We start from the raw sequence: 18,539 nt of genomic DNA on the forward strand, positions 1-18,539 counted from the left end.
TTGTCATATTTTATGGCTCATTTGCAGCCCATGAAGTGTGCTAGCCAGTTGAGCTTTAGGGATGCATAAGAAATAGAATTAGGACTAGGCCATTTGGCTTTCAAATCTGTTCCACTTTGTAAGATCATGACTGACTTGGTTGTGGCCTTAACTACACTTTCCTGCCTGCCCCCATAACCCTTGACTCACCTTTTGATCAAACATCAGTCCAATTCAGTCTTGAATTTATTTAATGGTCTCACCACCACTGGTCTCTGTGGAAGAAAATCCCAAAGGCAAAGACAGACCATCTGTAAGTTAATTCAGTAACATCAGAGCCAAATCTGCTAGTAAACTAACATGAAATAATAGCTATATTTTAAGAGTTGAAGTTGACAGTGGGAGAGCATGAAATGATTGGCCTCTTTCTGATTCTTGATAGAGAGGGATTGGCTATAGTTGACTCCATTGGGAATTTAATTTATTCATGTGGTTTCCCAGAACAAAAGCAATATTTGGAAATTAAAAAATAGTAAGTTGATACCTCTAACTGGGTATCACAGGGATGTCACAATGCTATGGGAACAGATTGCAGGCAGGATTTTTTTTGTGGGTTTATCTGTGTGCTTTTTCATCAACATTGTTGTTGGAAGTTGGCATTGTTGTGAAACTGAGAATCAGAGGGAAAATTTGACTGCAGAAAAGATTTACAAGGATGTTGCCAAGTATGGAAGGTATGAGTTATAAAGAAAGGCTGGATAAGCTGGAACTTTTCACTGGAACAGAGGTGGTTGAGATTTGACTTTATCCAGGTTTATAAAATCATGAGGGATATACAGTTAATAGTAGTCGTCTTTTCCCTAGGATGGGGCATTTCAAGACTTGGGGCACATTTTTAAGGTGAGAGGAGAGAGAGGGTGTGTGGAGTTTGTGTGGAATGAACTTCCTGAGGAAGTGGTGGTTGCTGGTACAATTACAACATTTAAAAGACATTTAGATAAGTACATGAATAGGATAGGTTTGGATGGATATGGGCTAGGAGCAGGCAGGTGGGACTAATTTAGTTTGGGATTATGATCAGATTGGATTGTTTGGACTGTTTCCATGCTGTATGACAGTACGACTAACAAACCTCAGAAGAAATATTTCCTCATTTCCCCGTGAAATTTGGAGATCACTTATTTTTAAACTCTGTTTGCCAATTCTTGATTTCCCCCATGACGGGAAACAATCTTTCAGCATTTACCCTTCTAAGCTCCCTCAAGATCATATGTACTTCCTCTCATTCCACCTCTTATTCTTCTAAGCTCCACGGATATCGGCCCAGCCTGTGGTGAAAAGACAAATACCTAATCCTTGGAATCCTCTTACTGAAACATCTCTGAACTACTTCCAATACGAGTATGTTCCTCCTACAATAAAGTGACCAAAACAAATGCCCTCTACTCTGTGTGTGGTCTCACTAATGCTTTATGCTGTTGTAGCAAAACTTCCCTTTTTTAAACTCAAATCTATTGCATTAAAGGCCAACATTTTTTTGACTTCTTAATTTCTTGCCATACATGTGTAATTTATAAATTTATGTAGCACTTGTATCAAATACCTTTTGGAAGTCCAAAGACACTACATCCCATTTATCTATCAAACATGATTTCCCTTTGACAAAACATGGTGGCTCATTGGTTAACAATGCTGCCTCACAGTGCCAGGGACGCAGGTTGAATTCCAGCCTCGGACGGCTGGCTGTGTATAGTTTGCACATTATCCCTGTGTATGCGTGGGTTTCCTCCAGGTGTTTTGGTTTCCTGCCACAGTCCAAAGATGTGCAGGTTAGGCTGTGCTAAACTGCCTGTAGTGACCAGACTCGATCAGTTAGTTGGGCTAAATCCAGGATTACAGGGATAGGGTAGGGGTCTGGGTCTGGGTGGAATGCTGTTCAGAGGGTTGTAGTGGACTTGATGCACAGAATGGTCTGTTTCTACACTAGGGATTGTCTGTTATTAAAACCATGCTGACTCTTCCTGATTGTATTATGATTTTCTAAATGACCTGCTACTTACTTAGTTAATAATGGATATTCCTGATCACAGATGTTCACCAATTTGGCTATCATTTCCTGTTTTCTTTATCAGCCCTTTCTTGAATAGATTTGCAGTTTTCTATTTTTCTGGAATCTTTCCAGAATCTAGGGAATTTTGGAAAATTACCACTAGGCATCTTTGCAGCCATTAATTTTAGGAATGCAGGCCATCAGGTCCAGGGGACTGTTCAGCCTCCAATCTCTTTAATTTCCCTTGTACTTTACTTAAATCGCATTGAGTGTTTGATTTCCTTCCTCCTTTCTATTTCTTGAATTTCTGATTCACTTAGAATGCTTTTGTAATATCTACTGTGAAGACAAATCTGAAATACTTGTTCAACGTCTGAGATTTACTTGTTCCCCATTATTAAGTCCCCAATTCTCCAATGCTTATTTTAGCTATTCTTTTTCTTTTTATACACTTGCAGAAATTCTTAATGTCTCTTTTATTTCTCACTTATGTTCTCTTGTATTTGAAGTTATCTCTCCATTTTTAGTCATCCTTTCATGGTTTCTGAAAATTTCTCAATCTTCTGGCCTCCCACAAATGTAAGAAGTTCGATAAGTACATAGAACATAGAACATTACAGCACAGTACAGGCCCTTCGGCCCTCGATGTTGTGCCGACCTGTCACATTGATCTCAAGCCCATCTAACCTACACTATTCCATGTACGTACATATGCTTATCCAATGACGACTTAAATATACCTAAAGTTGGCGAATCTACTACCGTTGCAGGCAAAGCATCTTCAAATATTAAAGATAGAACATAGAAAATAGAACATTACAGCACAGTACAGGCCTTTCGGCCCTTGAAGATGTGCCGACCTGACATACCGATCTGAAGTCCTTCTAACCTACACTATTCCATGTATGTCCATATGCTTGTCCAATGATGACTTAAATGTACTTAAAGTTGGCGAATCTACTATTGTAGCAGGCAAAGCATTCCATTCCCTTACTACTCTCTGAGTAAAGAAACTACCTCTGACATCTGTCCTATATCTTTCACCCCTCAATTTAAAGCTTTGCCCCCTCGTGCTCGCCGTCACCATCCTAGGAAAAAGGCTCTCCCTATCCACCCTCTGATTATTTTATATGTTTCAATTAAGTTAAGTTAAGTAAGTTCACATCTGAAACAAAAATTGGTAATGTTGTAAATAACAAAGAGGAAATCTTAGTCTACAGGATGATTTAGATGGACTGGTTGAATGGGCACAGTGGCTAAGGAGTTTGATCCTGAAAAATGTGAGGTGATTGATTTTAGAAGAATTAATATAGCAGGGGAATTTGAGATGAATTATGACAGAGTGAAGTATTGAGGTTCAGAGGGACTTTCCTGTGTGTGTCCATTGTTCCCTGAAGGCAGCAGGCAGACTAATAGAGTGGTTAGGAAGCCATGTAGGCTACTTGCCTTCATTAATCAAGGCACTGAATACAGGAGCAGGGAGGTTATGATGTATAAAAGATGTTAGCTGGGCCACATCTGAAGTAATATTTGCAGATCCAGTTGCCACATAGGGTGAGACAGCACTGGAGAGAGTGCAGAGGAGATTTGTCAGGCTGTTGCCCTTGCTGGAGCATTTCGGCTTGAAGAGAGACTGAATAGGTTTGGGCTGTTTCCTCAGAGCAGAGAAGGTTGTGGGAGACCTGATTTGCGGTCTAAAAAATTGAAGAACATAGTTAGGGTAGCTTCTTCTTGGTATAAGGGTCATGAACTTGGGGGCATACATTTATGGAGTGGAGGGTGCAGTCTGAAGGGGATTTAAGGATTTTCTTTTTACCCAGAGGGACACTCTGATCTATACATGTTCTGTTTCTTTTTGTCATTTTCTGGTTGTCGTTGCCCACATTGCTACCCTTCTTTACAGCCTTGTCTTTTCTCATTGACTTTCCAATCTTCCCCTCACATGTACTCCCACTCTCTCCTCCCTTACCCACATTCCGTTTATAGTTCAAAACACTATGTACAGCCCAGGTTTCAGTGATCTGCCAGGACTCAACCTAGAGCACTTCAGGTGTAGACCTTCTCAATGGTTCCATCTTTCACCAGTACAGGTAGCAGTACCAAAATCCATTTCTGTCACAGCTATCTTTGAACAATGTGATCTTATTTACTCTACCCCAACTTGCTTATGGTTCAGTTTGTAATCTAGAGGATATTATTTTTCTGGTTCTACTTTATAATTTATCTCCTTGCTACTTATACAGAAAGCTTTTAATATTAAGTTAGTTTGTTTGGATTCTAGGGCACTAATATGCAGAACCTTTTTTTTCCAATTCTGCCTATGTCACTTATCCACATGGACCATGACAACCGGATTCTTCACCTCTCACTCCAAGTTTCTCTCGAGTCCTTCAGAGATTTCCTCAACTCTGAACAGATGGGCACACAACCTTCAGGACTTGCGTTCTTGTCTGCAGATAAGATAACTGTCTCTCTATATATATTGTCCCCTCCTCCTCCGATGTTCCTTTTGACTCCCTTGAATGTTCACTTGCACCATAGTGCTGTGATCAGTTTGTTCGTGCTCTCAAGTCCGAGTTTTCATTCATACAAGCTGCAAGAACATTAAATTTGTTGGACAAGCACAAGGCAGGCTCCTTCATTGCTACCTTCTGGATCACTTATCACGCTTGTGGTCACGCTGTACTGTCCCTGACAATATACCAAATCTGGTGTATCTAACCTAAGGACTATGTCTGCCTATTGTAGCAAAATGACTGGTAACTTCCCCTTTTACTGATGGATCTCAGTGTCTGAAGCCCACACTGTAGATCATCAATTTTGAGCTTGAATTCTTCAAGCTCATGACATTTACTATAGATGTGCTTCACGTGGACCACACAGATGTCTACCAGCCCTCAAATGCTACAGCTTCAACACTTCACATGTATGTGGAATCAATCTTTGATCTTACCTATTGATCTGAAAAAAACACAATACTTCATTTAGGTTTAAAAATAGTATCAGTGAACTCATATTTCCTCCTCATTTAAATCTAGTGTTTGCAGAAGCATTTTTCAGTTTGGTACAAATTGGTGCTCGAACGAAGGATTAAAATGGGTAAAGCCGGGGCCTTGTTTGATTGGAAGAGTCAGCTCCGAACTTTCCAGGCCTGGAGAACATTTGTGTGGGGAAAGAAACTGGAGCAAGAGGTGCAGCGTACTGAAATGGAGCTGCGAGAGGAAAAAAGGTAGGATTTATTTGGAATCCATGCTAAGAACGAACGATAGCTGGAGTCTTAAAGGTTCCTTTCTGATTACTCAGAAGGAATATGAGAAATGAAAAAATCTCAAGTTGACCTGTGCACTGTCTTGCAAAAATAGTTTAAACTCAATTAACAGGAGTGTTATTACTGGTATGTAACAGGAAAGCAAGTTATTACTTCTTCAAGAGCTAAGCACATTGGAACAGAGTTCCCACTTTAAGCTCAATTGATAAATTTGCTGCAAATTGCACTAATTTTGAAGATGTTTTCCGTAAGTTTCTGCTCAAACGTAATTGCATATCATCATATGTAAAATTTGCCATAAACCTGATTTCTGCTTCAGAATGTAACTTTTAAAAAAAAAACCATAAAAATATTCCTTTAATAGTGGTAATTTGGTGAAGTTTGAATAAAATTTGTTGCAAAACAAGCCTGCACACAACTATTTGCTATTTATATTGTGTTGAGCAGTTCTTAGTAAACTAAAACAATTTATATTCCAAACTTTTTAAAATGTGCATATTAGTGCCCTAGAATCCAAACAAACTAACTTAATATTAAAAGCTTCCTTGAAATACACAAAAATAAGCATTATTGGTGAAAACTGGCCATGCAATTAAATTGATCTGAGGGCATGGTCAGTTTTGTGGGCCATGGAAGCTAACTACGATGAATATTATCTATGCTCAAAATTCTGAAACCTTTTGTGCTAGTCTGGCGAATATCTGTGAATGGCACTGAGAAAACCAGTGCAACCTAGTATGAATTGTATGGCATTCAGCTCTAATTCCTTGAGACAAGTGGCAGCTAATAATGTCTGTCAATTTGAACTAGTGTGTTTCTGACGCTAGCTATCAATCCCTTGCAGTAGGATAGTGGAAACTGTATTGAGAATCAGATACTGTAGACAACATCACAATGGTATATAAATGCATCCTTCTTTATAAAAATTACTTTTATCTTTTAATTGCAACATTTGTGCGACTATCTCATGATATATATGATTGTAGAGCACTTGCACATGCATAGGATCGCAGTTCCGTAGAGAGGATGGATAAGAGCAATGATGAAAAAAGAAATGTGGTGAAATCAGCATGCAAATAACTTTTGAAAGCAAAGTGAATAACTAGCTGAAGCAAAAGTCTTGTGGAGTTGGCTGAACGCAGCAGGCCAAGCAGCATCTTAGGAGCAGGACTTAGCCTGCTGTGTTCATCCAGCTCCATACTTTGTTATCTTGGATTCTCCAGCATCTGCTGTTCCTATTATCTCTAAGCAAAAATCTTATCTGCTTGAAAGTTTTATGATTTTAATATCAAAATCAGTTGAAACAAAGGAATTGTCAAATGCTATTCATAAATACATTGTTTTGTTTATAGGTAATTGTACACATTAAGGCATTGTTATACACAAGAAGGTCTGAGTTTTTTTCACTCTGGTGGTGACTACCTACTTTAGTCTCATCTTGCATTCTGTTAGTTAAGTGGTCACTGGACATGAGTGCTAGTTTTATAGTTGGGCATTGTATTGGGGTGACTAGGGATTCTGTTATTCTAGATCATCCTGGGTTCAACATGGGGAACAGGGTGTGTTAAATAAGATATTGAGGTGAGAGGAGTTGAATGGTTTTATAGGTGAGATATTCATAGTTCAATATCAGTTAACCATTACAAGATGAGTTTTCACATTGTAGGGAGGTGGCCAAGCATGGTATGCATGATGAAGATCATTCAGAGTGGGAGAGACCTGCCAGAGCTCATGTCTCCAAGGTATCTGCGCTTGAACAGGATGTTAAATTCAGAAATTGCATAGCAGTATGTACCCTTGACCTACAGCATGTAACTAGCAGAGTGAAATGGAAATTACGGATATTCCAGAATGAGATGTATTGAAGTAGCTTTTGAACTGACCTTCTCATGAATCTTTAACAATCGTAATTCACTTCTACCATCACTTGTAACATTCTCAGTACAAATGTTGCGCATGCATGAAATTATTGAAATAAATTATAACTCTTTGCAAATCAGGAATGATGCCCCTTATGATTGAATGAACTGTATTATTATTTACAAGGGAGGAAAAAATGTCATTTTCTTGTTCGTGGTAATGTCCCAGAAGTCAAGAAATTACAAAATGTATTTTGTTGCAATGTTGTTACTAGGATTTTGATAATGTTTCATGGTCAGTACTTTATGCTTACTGCTACTAATTGAATAAATTTTAGATTAAAATTAAATGCTACGTACTGCATTCTTCTTGTTTCCAGGTGAATTTCAGTAAAGCACAATGGGGACGTAACAGATTTGAATACAATTTCCCTAGTGGCATTATTATTGAAGTTACCTTGTATTCAGAGGGTGCTTTGAGTAATGCAACATTAGAGTAAAGATTTTGTGGTTAGTCATGGAAATTATTTCAGGTGATGAACTGTGTGATTTGAGTTAGTAATGTTTTCACCAAAGCAATATAATAAAATGTGAGGCTGGATGAACACAGCAGGCCAAGCAGCATCTCAGGAGCAGAAAAGCTGACGTTTCGGGCCTAGACCCTTCATCAGAGAGGGGGATGGGGGGAGGGAACTGGAATAAATAGGGAGAGAGGGGGAGGCGGACCGAAGATGGAGAGTAAAGAAGATAGGTGGAGAGGGTGTAGGTGGGGAGGTAGGGAGGGGATAGGTCAGTCCAGGGAAGACGGACAGGTCAAGGAGGTGGGATGAGGTTAGTAGGTAGCTGGGGGTGCGGCTTGGGGTGGGAGGAAGGGATGGGTGAGAGGAAGAACCGGTTAGGGAGGCAGAGACAGGTTGGACTGGTTTTGGGATGCAGTGGGTGGGGGGGAAGAGCTGGGCTGGTTGTGTGGTGCAGTGGGGGGAGGGGATGAACTGGGCTGGTTGAGGGATGCAGTGGGGGAAGGGGAGATTTTGAAACTGGTGAAGTCCACATTGATACCATATGGCTGCAGGGTTCCCAGGCGGAATATGAGTTGCTGTTCCTGCAACCTTCGGGTGGCATCATTGTGGCAGTGCAGGAGGCCCATGATGGACATGTCATCAAGAGAATGGGAGGGGGAGTGGAAATGGTTTGCGACTGGGAGGTGCAGTTGTTTGTTGCGAACTGAGCGGAGGTGTTCTGCAAAGCGGTCCCCAAGCCTCCGCTTGGTTTCCCCAATGTAGAGAAAGCCGCACCGGGTACAGTGGATGCAGTATACCACATTGGCAGATGTGCAGGTGAACCTCTGCTTAATGTGGAATGTCATCTTGGGGCCTGGGATGGGGGTGAGGGAGGAGGTGTGGGGACAAGTGTAGCATTTCCTGCGGTTGCAGGGGAAGGTGCCGGGTGTGGTGGGGTTGGAGGGCAGTGTGGAGCGAACAAGGGAGTCACGGAGAGAGTGGTCTCTCCGGAAAGCAGACAGGGGTGGGGATGGAAAAATGTCTTGGGTGGTGGGGTCGGATTGTAAATGGCGGAAGTGTCGGAGGATAATGCGTTGTATCCGGAGGTTGGTAGGGTGGTGTGTGAGAACGAGGGGGATCCTCTTGGGGCGGTTGTGGCGGGGGCGGGGTGTGAGGGATGTGTCGCGGGAAATGCGGGAGACGCGGTCAAGGGCGTTCTCAATCACCGTGGGGGGGAAGTTGCGGTCCTTAAAGAACTTGGACATCTGGGATGTGCGGGAGTGGAATGTCTTATCGTGGGAGCAGATGCGGCGGAGGCGGAGGAATTGGGAATAGGGGATGGAATTTTTGCAGGAGGGTGGGTGGGAGGAGGTGTATTCTAGGTAGCTGTGGGAGTCGGTGGGCTTGAAATGGACATCAGTTACAAGCTGGTTGCCTGAGATGGAGACTGAGAGGTCCAGGAAGGTGAGGGATGTGCTGGAGATGGCCCAGGTGAACTGAAGGTTGGGGTGGAAGGTGTTGGTGAAGTGGATGAACTGTTCGAGCTCCTCTGGGGAGCAAGAGGCGGCGCCGATACAGTCATCAATGTACCGGAGGAAGAGGTGGGGTTTGGGGCCTGTGTAGGTGCGGAAGATGGACTGTTCCACGTAACCTACAAAGAGGCAGGCATAGCTGGGGCCCATGCGGGTGCCCATGGCCACCCCCTTAGTCTGTAGGAAGTGGGAGGAGTCAAAAGAGAAGTTGTTGAGTGTGAGGACGAGTTCCGCTAGGCGGATGAGGGTGTCGGTGGAGGGGGCCTGGTCGGGCCTGCGGGACAGGAAGAAGCGGAGGGCCTTGAGGCCATCTCCATGCGGAATGCAGGTGTACAGGGACTGGACGTCCATGGTGAATATGAGGTGTTGGGGGCCAGGGAATTGGAAGTCCTGGAGGAGGTGGAGGGCGTGGGTGGTGTCACGGACATAGGTGGGGAGTTCCTGGACCAAAGGAACTTTCACGGTGATTGAGACCGCAACTTTCCCCCCACGGTGATTGAGACCGCAACTTTCCCCCCACGGTGATTGAGACCGCAACTTTCCCCCCACAGTGATTGAGACCGCAACTTTCCCCCCACGGTGATTGAGACCGCAACTTTCCCCCCACGGTGATTGAGAATGCCCTTGACCGCGTCTCCCGCATTTCCCGCGACACATCCCTCACACCCCGCCCCCGCCACAACCACCCCAAGAGGATCCCCCTCGTTCTCACACACCACCCTACCAACCTCCGGATACAACGCATTATCCTCCGACACTTCCGCCATTTACAATCCGACCCCACCACCCAAGACATTTTTCCATCCCCACCCCTGTCTGCTTTCCGGAGAGACCACTCTCTCCGTGACTCCCTTGTTCGCTCCACACTGCCCTCCAACCCCACCACACCCGGCACCTTCCCCTGCAACCGCAGGAAATGCTACACTTGTCCCCACACCTCCTCCCTCACCCCCATCCCAGGCCCCAAGATGACATTCCACATTAAGCAGAGGTTCACCTGCACATCTGCCAATGTGGTATACTGCATCCACTGTACCCGGTGCGGCTTTCTCTACATTGGGGAAACCAAGCGGAGGCTTGGGGACCGCTTTGCAGAACACCTCCGCTCAGTTCGCAACAAACAACTGCACCTCCCAGTCGCAAACCATTTCCACTCCCCCTCCCATTCTCTTGATGACATGTCCATCATGGGCCTCCTGCACTGCCACAATGATGCCACCCGAAGGTTGCAGGAACAGCAACTCATATTCCGCCTGGGAACCCTGCAGCCATATGGTATCAATGTGGACTTCACCAGTTTCAAAATCTCCCCTTCCCCCACTGCATCCCTAAACCAGCCCAGTTCATCCCCTCCCCCCACTGCACCACACAACCAGCCCAGCTCTTCCCCCCCACCCACTGCATCCCAAAACCAGTCCAACCTGTCTCTGCCTCCCTAACCGGTTCTTCCTCTCACCCATCCCTTCCTCCCACCCCAAGCCGCACCCCCAGCTACCTACTAACCTCATCCCACCTCCTTGACCTGTCCGTCTTCCCTGGACTGACCTATCCCCTCCCTACCTCCCCACCTACACCCTCTCCACCTATCTTCTTTACTCTCCATCTTCGGTCCGCCTCCCCCTCTCTCCCTATTTATTCCAGTTCCCTCCCCCCATCCCCCTCTCTGATGAAGGGTCTAGGCCCGAAACGTCAGCTTTTGTGCTCCTGAGATGCTGCTTGGCCTGCTGTGTTCATCCAGCCTCACATTTTATTATCTTGGAATCTCCAGCATCTGCAGTTCCCATTATCTCTTTTCACCAAAGCAGTTTGGATTAAATTCCAATATCTTTTTCTGCTTTCAGCTCTCACCCACACCCCCTCCAGCACCACCCTTGAAAAGTATTTGACAATACTGTATGTTATTCTCCAACTGTTTAAAATATTTGGCTCCATTATTTTAAAGATATATTTCATTGAAGCCAGAGCTGATACTTATTAAATTGAAACAATTAAAATAAATGCTGTCTGTTGTTCATAGGAAAAACCAACTTGCAACAGACTGCAACCGGAAACACCGACTCCGTTACTGCTTCACAAATTGGCAAATATGGTGTAAAACTGAGAAAGGAAAGAGAGAACTGGAGGCGAGGAAAGAGGAGACAAAGCAAAAGATGGCTGCACTGTTAGATTCAGCATGTTCTGGGAAATTGTCAGCAAATTTCAGCAGAGTTTCAAAAAGTACGTGTGAAACACAGCAGATTGAATGTGCTGAAGAAGAGGTAAATGGGGAGATTACAGCTTTTATGTCTATTTCAACTACAAGAGATTATCACAGTTAGGGGAGATGATGTTACAGTGATACTATCATTGCCAGTCCAGGTTAATGCACTGGAGATGTGAGTTCAAATCTTATGGCAGCTGGTGGAATTTAAACACAATTAACAAATCTGAAACTGAAAGCCAGCATCAGTAATGATGACCAGGAAATTATTATTTTTGTTGTAAAAACCCATTTGGTTCATTTTTGTCCTCTCAGTGAAGGAAGCCTGCCATTCTTGTCTGGCCTAAATGTGACTCAAGAACAACAGCAATGTGGTTCATTCTTAACTGCCCTCTGAAATGATCAAGTAAATCGCTCAGATCTTAACTCAATTAATTAACTGTGTTATTAATTTAAATGGTTAGAAGTCTGCTCAGTGATACTGTTTGGCATTTATTTTGAAAGTATATTTGAGCCAAGCTCCACAAGCTTGAATAAAGAGGCCTTCATGTGTGATAAGATGATTTTAATTTTTGCCAATAATTATTGGAGATCTTCGATATCAGTTCTGAATAGACTCTTGTATTCCCCAATATTACCACAAAGGACAAATGATGGCCAAGGCCATGGTACAAATGTATGTGTTCCCCCCTTTCTTCTCTTTACTTCTGCCCTGACAGAATATTATTATATGGGGTTAATGTAAATATCAAACAGTTATTGTTTGTCACGAGGGAGGCGTTTCATGGCTGGTCTATATTTATAAAGACTAATCCTTTCGAACTGCAATTTTACCGATCTGGAACTTTAGGCCCCATGTATTTTGCAGTTGAATTATGATCACAAAGAACATCTTTACTTTTATGTTGTACAAACTTTTAATTTCATAGTACATTAATATCACTTTCAAACAGTCACAGGACAAAGTGAAGACACAGAGTTCCTCAGTCAATTCCCGGGTACAACAAGCCAACAAAACACAGCAGATCAGAACCAAGAGCCCAAAGTTTGCTTGGCAAGTTACTCGCAAGCATGCTGCGTTGAGCTTGGAGGACAGAGTACACGTGCATGATACAAGTAAAATCTCAAGTGGCTACAAGGAAAGTGAAAAATCCAACTCTGTCACCACGGGAAAGGTGAATCCGTATTTGCAGGGTAATTTTGAACATCGCCATAGATTCCAACAGCAACTGATTGAGAAACAAAAAAAGCAGCTGGAGGAACAACAGAAAACAATTGCAGAGCTTCAGGATAACCAACGGTTGACATTATTGCAAGAAGAGGCAAAACTGGCATCAGCCATAACTGCAGCAATTGGAAATGCGGCTCAAAAGGTGCGAACTGAAGCCAGTCCACCTGGTAGAAGACAATCCAGAAATACCCAGCCTAAAATGAAAGACACTGCTGTGCATATATCCAGGTAATGTTTTCTTTTTGGGTCACGATATTTCATGTTTTAACACCAATTAATTTCTTTCGCATGTAAGTAAACACTCGAGTTCCTGTCCAGTGATTGATACTGGTGGGAAGCATAATATTTTGCCTACATACATAAATGCGTAGTAAAAGGCATTGGAACTTGAGATTGATAGGGAATTTGCATTTTATACATAATGAGTACTAATTTTTCAATTCCAAACAATTATTTGTAGGAATGTACAATACAAGCATGCTCCTCCAGACACAATAAAAACAAATGCATTATTATGGCAAAACTTCACTGCTGGCTCCTAGAAATGTTGAAAATGGGGGCTACTTTGTAATTGAACTCACACTTTAATTGCTCATTAACGTGGCAGAGTCACTGTAACTTCTGTAAAATTTGAAGCAACAGCTTAAACGCTGGCCTGTAGTCGTCATTTCGGTCCTGATAATGTCGGTGTGTAATTCCGGAGCATAAAACAGATACACATATGTGAACTTAGAGGGTGCTGCCTTAGCTGTGTTTAAAAAAATCCCGGTGAATGTGTTTTAGAAAGTGAAAACAAACTGTTCCACTTGAATAGAGATGAGCACCTTCATATTACAAAGTATTCCAGGGTTCTCTGCATGCTCCTGAGAACCAAGAATCTTGCTGTCAGTGTTTAATTAAATCACTTCAGTAGAATTCAGAATTTTATTGTGTGTTCAGTGGACTGACCATGTGCTTTTGACACTATATTGTATGGTTTCTTTTTCCTGTTTTGCAGTTTACTAAAACAAAATGTTTGTGACATTGCTTAGTTTGGCAGGTCCCGCATCATTTGAGGAATCTAATTGTCCCAGCACAAGTACCAATTATAGAAAGACAGTTTATAACTTGATTTCACCTCACCCAATTGTCAAAGGTATGTAGAGTAGTGCTTTCAGTGCTGGAAATTTGCATGTTTTAGTAGTTACGTTTATTTTTGTTTTTGTAGGATGCTCATCTCTGCTCTCACCTGCCCGCAATTTATTGATAACGAAATCAAACCGTATGTTAATTGATTCTTGTTTCCTTGGGGCTATTGAGTTGATCTGGGGAAGTGCCGAAATCAGGGAAAACAATGCTACTCTAAATCTCTGAGCAGTTAAAGATGCCATGGTCTCCATAGCATCAGGTTAAATGAGAAATGTGAAAGATCTGCTCAGGTTTATGCTCCCAAGTGGCTATTGAGCGAATGTAGTATCAGATTAGGCCATTATATCCAAATAGTCAGTCTGTGGTTGACTGCCTGTTTGTTCTCTTTGGTCTAAGTTCCCCTATGATGAATGCTGACTATGGTGATATGCTGAAATCTGGCAGTAGCTATGGACCTGCACCAGCAAAACAGTGAATTCAGGAGTGGAGGCAAAAATGTGAAAACCTAATACGTGGGGTGAGGAAGAAATGCCACAGAAAATGATGAGATGAGCAGTGTAGTGTATTGCTAGATAAGGAGTAGTCACAACAATTCACAAAAATTCTTTCCTCATTTTGAGAAGAATTGCAGCTCAGGTTGAGGTTCTGGATGCGAGTTTGCTCGCTGAGCTGGCAAGTTCGTTTTCAGACATTTTGTCACTTTTTTTTATTTGAAAAAATATACTTTATTCATAGAATGTACAAAAAATAAAACATTTATACACCTACCGTCATGCAAGCCGCTCCGGGTTACCCAGGGGGTACGTACACCAACTAAAGGAAAAAACAAAACAAAGAAAAGAAAATACCCTGGCAGTCGTCTCCCCGCACAGTCCCCGTTGGCCCCCTGACCAGTTAGGGAAGGTACCAGATAGGGCCCTTGTTTCTATTCTGGACAAGGGGTTTCATAAGGTGGTCTTTCCGCACCGTACCTTGGCAGCGGCTGCCCCAAGCTTCAGCGCATCCCTCAGCACATAGTCCTGGACCTTGGAGTGCGCCAGTCTGCAACACTCAGTCGGGGTCAGTTCTTTCAGCTGGCAGACCAGCAAGTTGCGGGCAGACCAAAGAGCATCTTTCACCACATCAATGATCCTCCATGCGCAGTTGATGTTGGTCTCTGTGTGCGTCCCGGGAAACAGCCCGTAGAGCACGGAGTCCGGTGTCACAGAGCTGATCGGGACGAACCTCGACAAATACCACTGCATCCCCCTCCAGACCTCCTGCACATAGGCACACTCCAGAAGGAGGTGATCGACAGTCTCGTTCCTCCCCCCACCACCGCTGCTGCCACCTCGAGGGCAGTGTGCGGTGGCGCAGAGATTCCGGGCATGTATAAAGGATCTCACTGGCAGAGACCCTCTCACCGCCAGCCAAGCAATGTCCTTGTGCTTGTTTGAAAGTTCTGGCGATGAGGCATTCTGCCAAACGACTTTGGCAGTCTGCGTGGGGAACCACACAACGGGATCCACCCTCTCCTTTTCCTGAAGGGTCTCGAGGATACTACGTGCTGACCACTGCCTGACGGCCTTGTGGTCAAAGGTGTTTTCTGTCAAAAATTTCTCCATGAAGGACAGGTGGTATGGGACGGTCCAACTACACAGAGCGTTCCGTAGCAGCGAGGCCAGGCCCATCCTTCACAACACCAGGGACAGGTAGAACCTCAGTAAGTAGTGACACTTGGTGTTTGTGTACTGAGGACAGAAAGGTAGCCATCAGGGCGAGGGTGGCATTCGGTACGTCCTTTCTCCCATTTTCCAGGTCTTTGTACATGGTGGCCCTGTGGACCCGGTCCATCCTCGACCCCCAAATGAAGTGAAAAATGGCCCGGGTGACCCGCAGTGGCGCAGGTCCAGGGAATACGCCAGGCCTGTGCCACATACAACAGTACCGAAAGCCCCTTGCACCTGACAACCAGGTTCTTAGCCGCACTGGAGAGGGACCGGAGTGTCCACCTGCCCAGCTTCTGCTTCATTTTGGTGATACGCTCCTCCCAAGTCTGAGTGCACGCCCCAGCTCTACCAAACCAAACACCCAGCACCTAAAGGTAGTCTGTCCTGATGGTGAAGGGGATGAAGGAGTGGTCGTCCCAGTTCCCAAAGAACATGGCTTCGCTCTTACCCCTATTGTCTTTGGCACCCGAGGCCAGTTCAAACTGGCCATAGATGTCCAACAGCCTACTCACCGATCCGACGATCGTTGCAGAAAACGGCGGCATCGTCCATGTACAGGGAGGTCTTGACCTGAAGGCCTCCGCTGCCTGGGATTGTCACGCCCTTCAGGCTCACGTCCTTCCTGATGGATGCGGCAAAGGGTTCCACACAGCACATGAACAAGGCATGAGAGTGCGGGCAGCCCTGCCTGATTCCAGATCTGACGGGAAAACTGTCCGATTCCCACCCGTTGATCGAGACTGCGCTCACGATGTTGGTGTATAGCAGCCGGATCCAATTGCGGATGCCCTCCCCGAACCCCAATTTGGAGAGGACGTCCCTCACGTAAGCATGAGACACCCTGTCGAAGGCCTTCTCCTGGTCCAGGCTGACGAGGCAGGTGTCCACGTGCCTGTCCTGCACATAGGCGATCGTATCCCTGATGAGCGCGAGGCTCTCAGCGATCTTCCTGCCCGGCACAGCACAGGTTTGGTCAGGGTGAATCACCGACTCCAGGACAGACCTGACCTGGTTGGCTATGACCTTGGCCAGGATTTTGCAGTCCACGTTCAATAGTGAAATGGGATGCCAATTCTTAATTTCTTCCCTCTCCCCCTTCCTCTTGTAAATGAGGGTGATGATGCCCTTCCTCATGGACTTGCACATTTCCCCTGCCCGAAGCGCACTATCGTACAACTCCAGCAGGTCCTCGTCGACCAGGACCCACAGAGCGGAATACAGCTCGACCGGTAAGCCGTCGCTCCCAGGAGTCTTATTCCTCTCCAAGGACTTGAGGGCTCTGGTCAGCTCATCCAGGGATATCGGCCGGTCCGGCCACTCCCTTGTGCCGTCGTCTAAAGACCTCCGTGATAGACGACAGGAACGACTCGGAGGCCGTGCTGTCCGTGGGCGTCGCGTCGTACAGATCTGCTGATCCTTAAAACTCGGGCCGAGACGACGTCACAGAGCCATCGTCCTCCTTCAGCCGGCTAAGCACAGAGCTCTCTTTGTGCATCTTCTGAAAGAAGAAACGCGAGCACGTCTCGTCCTGCTCCACGGAGCGGACCCTGGACTGGAAGATTATCCTGGATGCCTCCACGGCAAAGAGCGAGGCTTGCTGGCCCCTCACCTCGCGTAGGTCCTCCGTGACATGGACTGCAGAAGGAACAGGTTCTGCATCCTTTGCTGGAGTCACGACAGCTTGCCGTGCCTCTCTCTCGCCTCCAAACACCCTTGAGGACAAAGAACCTCTTGATGTTCTCCTTCACCGTCTCCCACCAGTTGCCCGGAGACTCAAAGACGGGTTTCATGGTTCTCTAACCGGCGTACTCCCTCTTAAGCTCCTCGACATTCTCTGGGGTCAACAGAGTCGTGTTGAGCATCCACGCCCCCTTGCCGGCCTGCTGGTTATCCTGTAAGTGACAGTCGGCCAGCAGGAGGCAGTGGTCAGAGAAGAACACCGGCTCGATGCTGGTGGACCTGACCGTGAATGCCCGTGACACAAACAGGAGGTCTATCCTTGAGCGGATAGACCCGTCTGGCCGCGACCAGATGTATCTCCGCTGCGCTCTGTCTGCGGGGGTGCTGAAGACATCGAGCAGCTTGGCGTCCTTCACTGTGCCCATCAGGAATCTGTACGCGACGTCCAGTTGACTCCCCCCACCCACTGTCCCCACGCCGGATCTTCCATCTGCATCGATGATGCAGTTGAAGTCTCCACCTAGGATGACCGGCCTGGACGTAGCCAGCACGGGTGGAAGCCACTGCAGGACAGCCAACCGCTCACTCCCGACCGTTGGGGCGTACACGTTGATCAGCCTCAGGGGAGCGTCCCTGTAGGTGACATCAGCCACTAGGAGGCGCCCCCCACCACCTCCTGAATTTGAGAGATGGTGAAGTTGTGCCACCGCAGCAGAATAGCCAGGCCTGAGGAGCGACAGTCATTACCCCCCAACCAGATCGAAGGCCTACAGGTCCAGGTGCCTGACCATTTCCCATACCTGCTGAGGTGCAGTATCCCGCACTCCTGCAGAAACAGGAGGTCTGCCTTGATGGTGGTCAGGTAGGCCAACGTGGACACACATCTTGCGGTGGACTTGACGCTGCGCACATTAACGCTCGCAACTTGTGCCCCCCATTGTGGGCAGTGACCGCAGTACCCTCCTCAAGTCCAAGGTCCAGCCCCTCCATCTGCCCCTTCTTGTCCATTGCCCGGGCAAACTGCTGGACGCTCTCCGGGCTCAGGAAACCATCCTTGCTGCCTTCTGGGTGGCATCCCACCGTCGGGGGTACGGAGGCAGGAGAGTCTGGCTCTGGGTCAGGTTGGGGGCACATTGTTTCTTGCTTCCCGCCTGCAGGTTCCAGGGGCCCCTCCAGGCCCCCAGCGGCACGTGGCTGGGTGTTGGAGGAAACCTCAGGACACCTCCCGTCCCCTGGAAGCGGGATGCTGCTTTCCTTCTCAGTGGAAGTCTTCAGCTTCTGCTTTGGGCGGGCCTCCTCCGAATCCCCCTCGTCAGAGGAGCTCTTATAGCGCCTCCCTGTAGCTGCTTCTTCCCGCCTGATGGTTGCGGAGCTGGGGCCCTCCGGCGCGCCTTCCTCCTTGC

The 18,539-nt window shown here is 46.0% G+C and overlaps 1 protein-coding gene across 4 annotated transcripts in view; it reads left to right on the plus strand.

Moving 5' to 3' along the window:
• ccdc191 (coiled-coil domain containing 191) overlaps positions 1-18,539 on the plus strand; it is a 49,624-nt gene that overhangs the window by 15,384 nt on the left and 15,701 nt on the right. For all 4 annotated transcript variants that reach the window (XM_048540265.2, XM_048540266.2, XM_048540267.2 and 1 more), the window contains 4 exons: positions 5,068-5,258; positions 11,206-11,446; positions 12,342-12,847; positions 13,651-13,754. In XM_048540265.2, the coding sequence (XP_048396222.2) occupies positions 5,068-5,258; positions 11,206-11,446; positions 12,342-12,847; positions 13,651-13,754 (1,042 nt within the window). The remainder of the gene's footprint in view (positions 1-5,067; positions 5,259-11,205; positions 11,447-12,341; positions 12,848-13,650; positions 13,755-18,539) is intronic.

The sequence above is a fragment of the Stegostoma tigrinum genome, chromosome 12 (assembly GCF_030684315.1).
Source record: "Stegostoma tigrinum isolate sSteTig4 chromosome 12, sSteTig4.hap1, whole genome shotgun sequence".
NCBI lineage: Eukaryota > Metazoa > Chordata > Chondrichthyes > Orectolobiformes > Stegostomatidae > Stegostoma > Stegostoma tigrinum.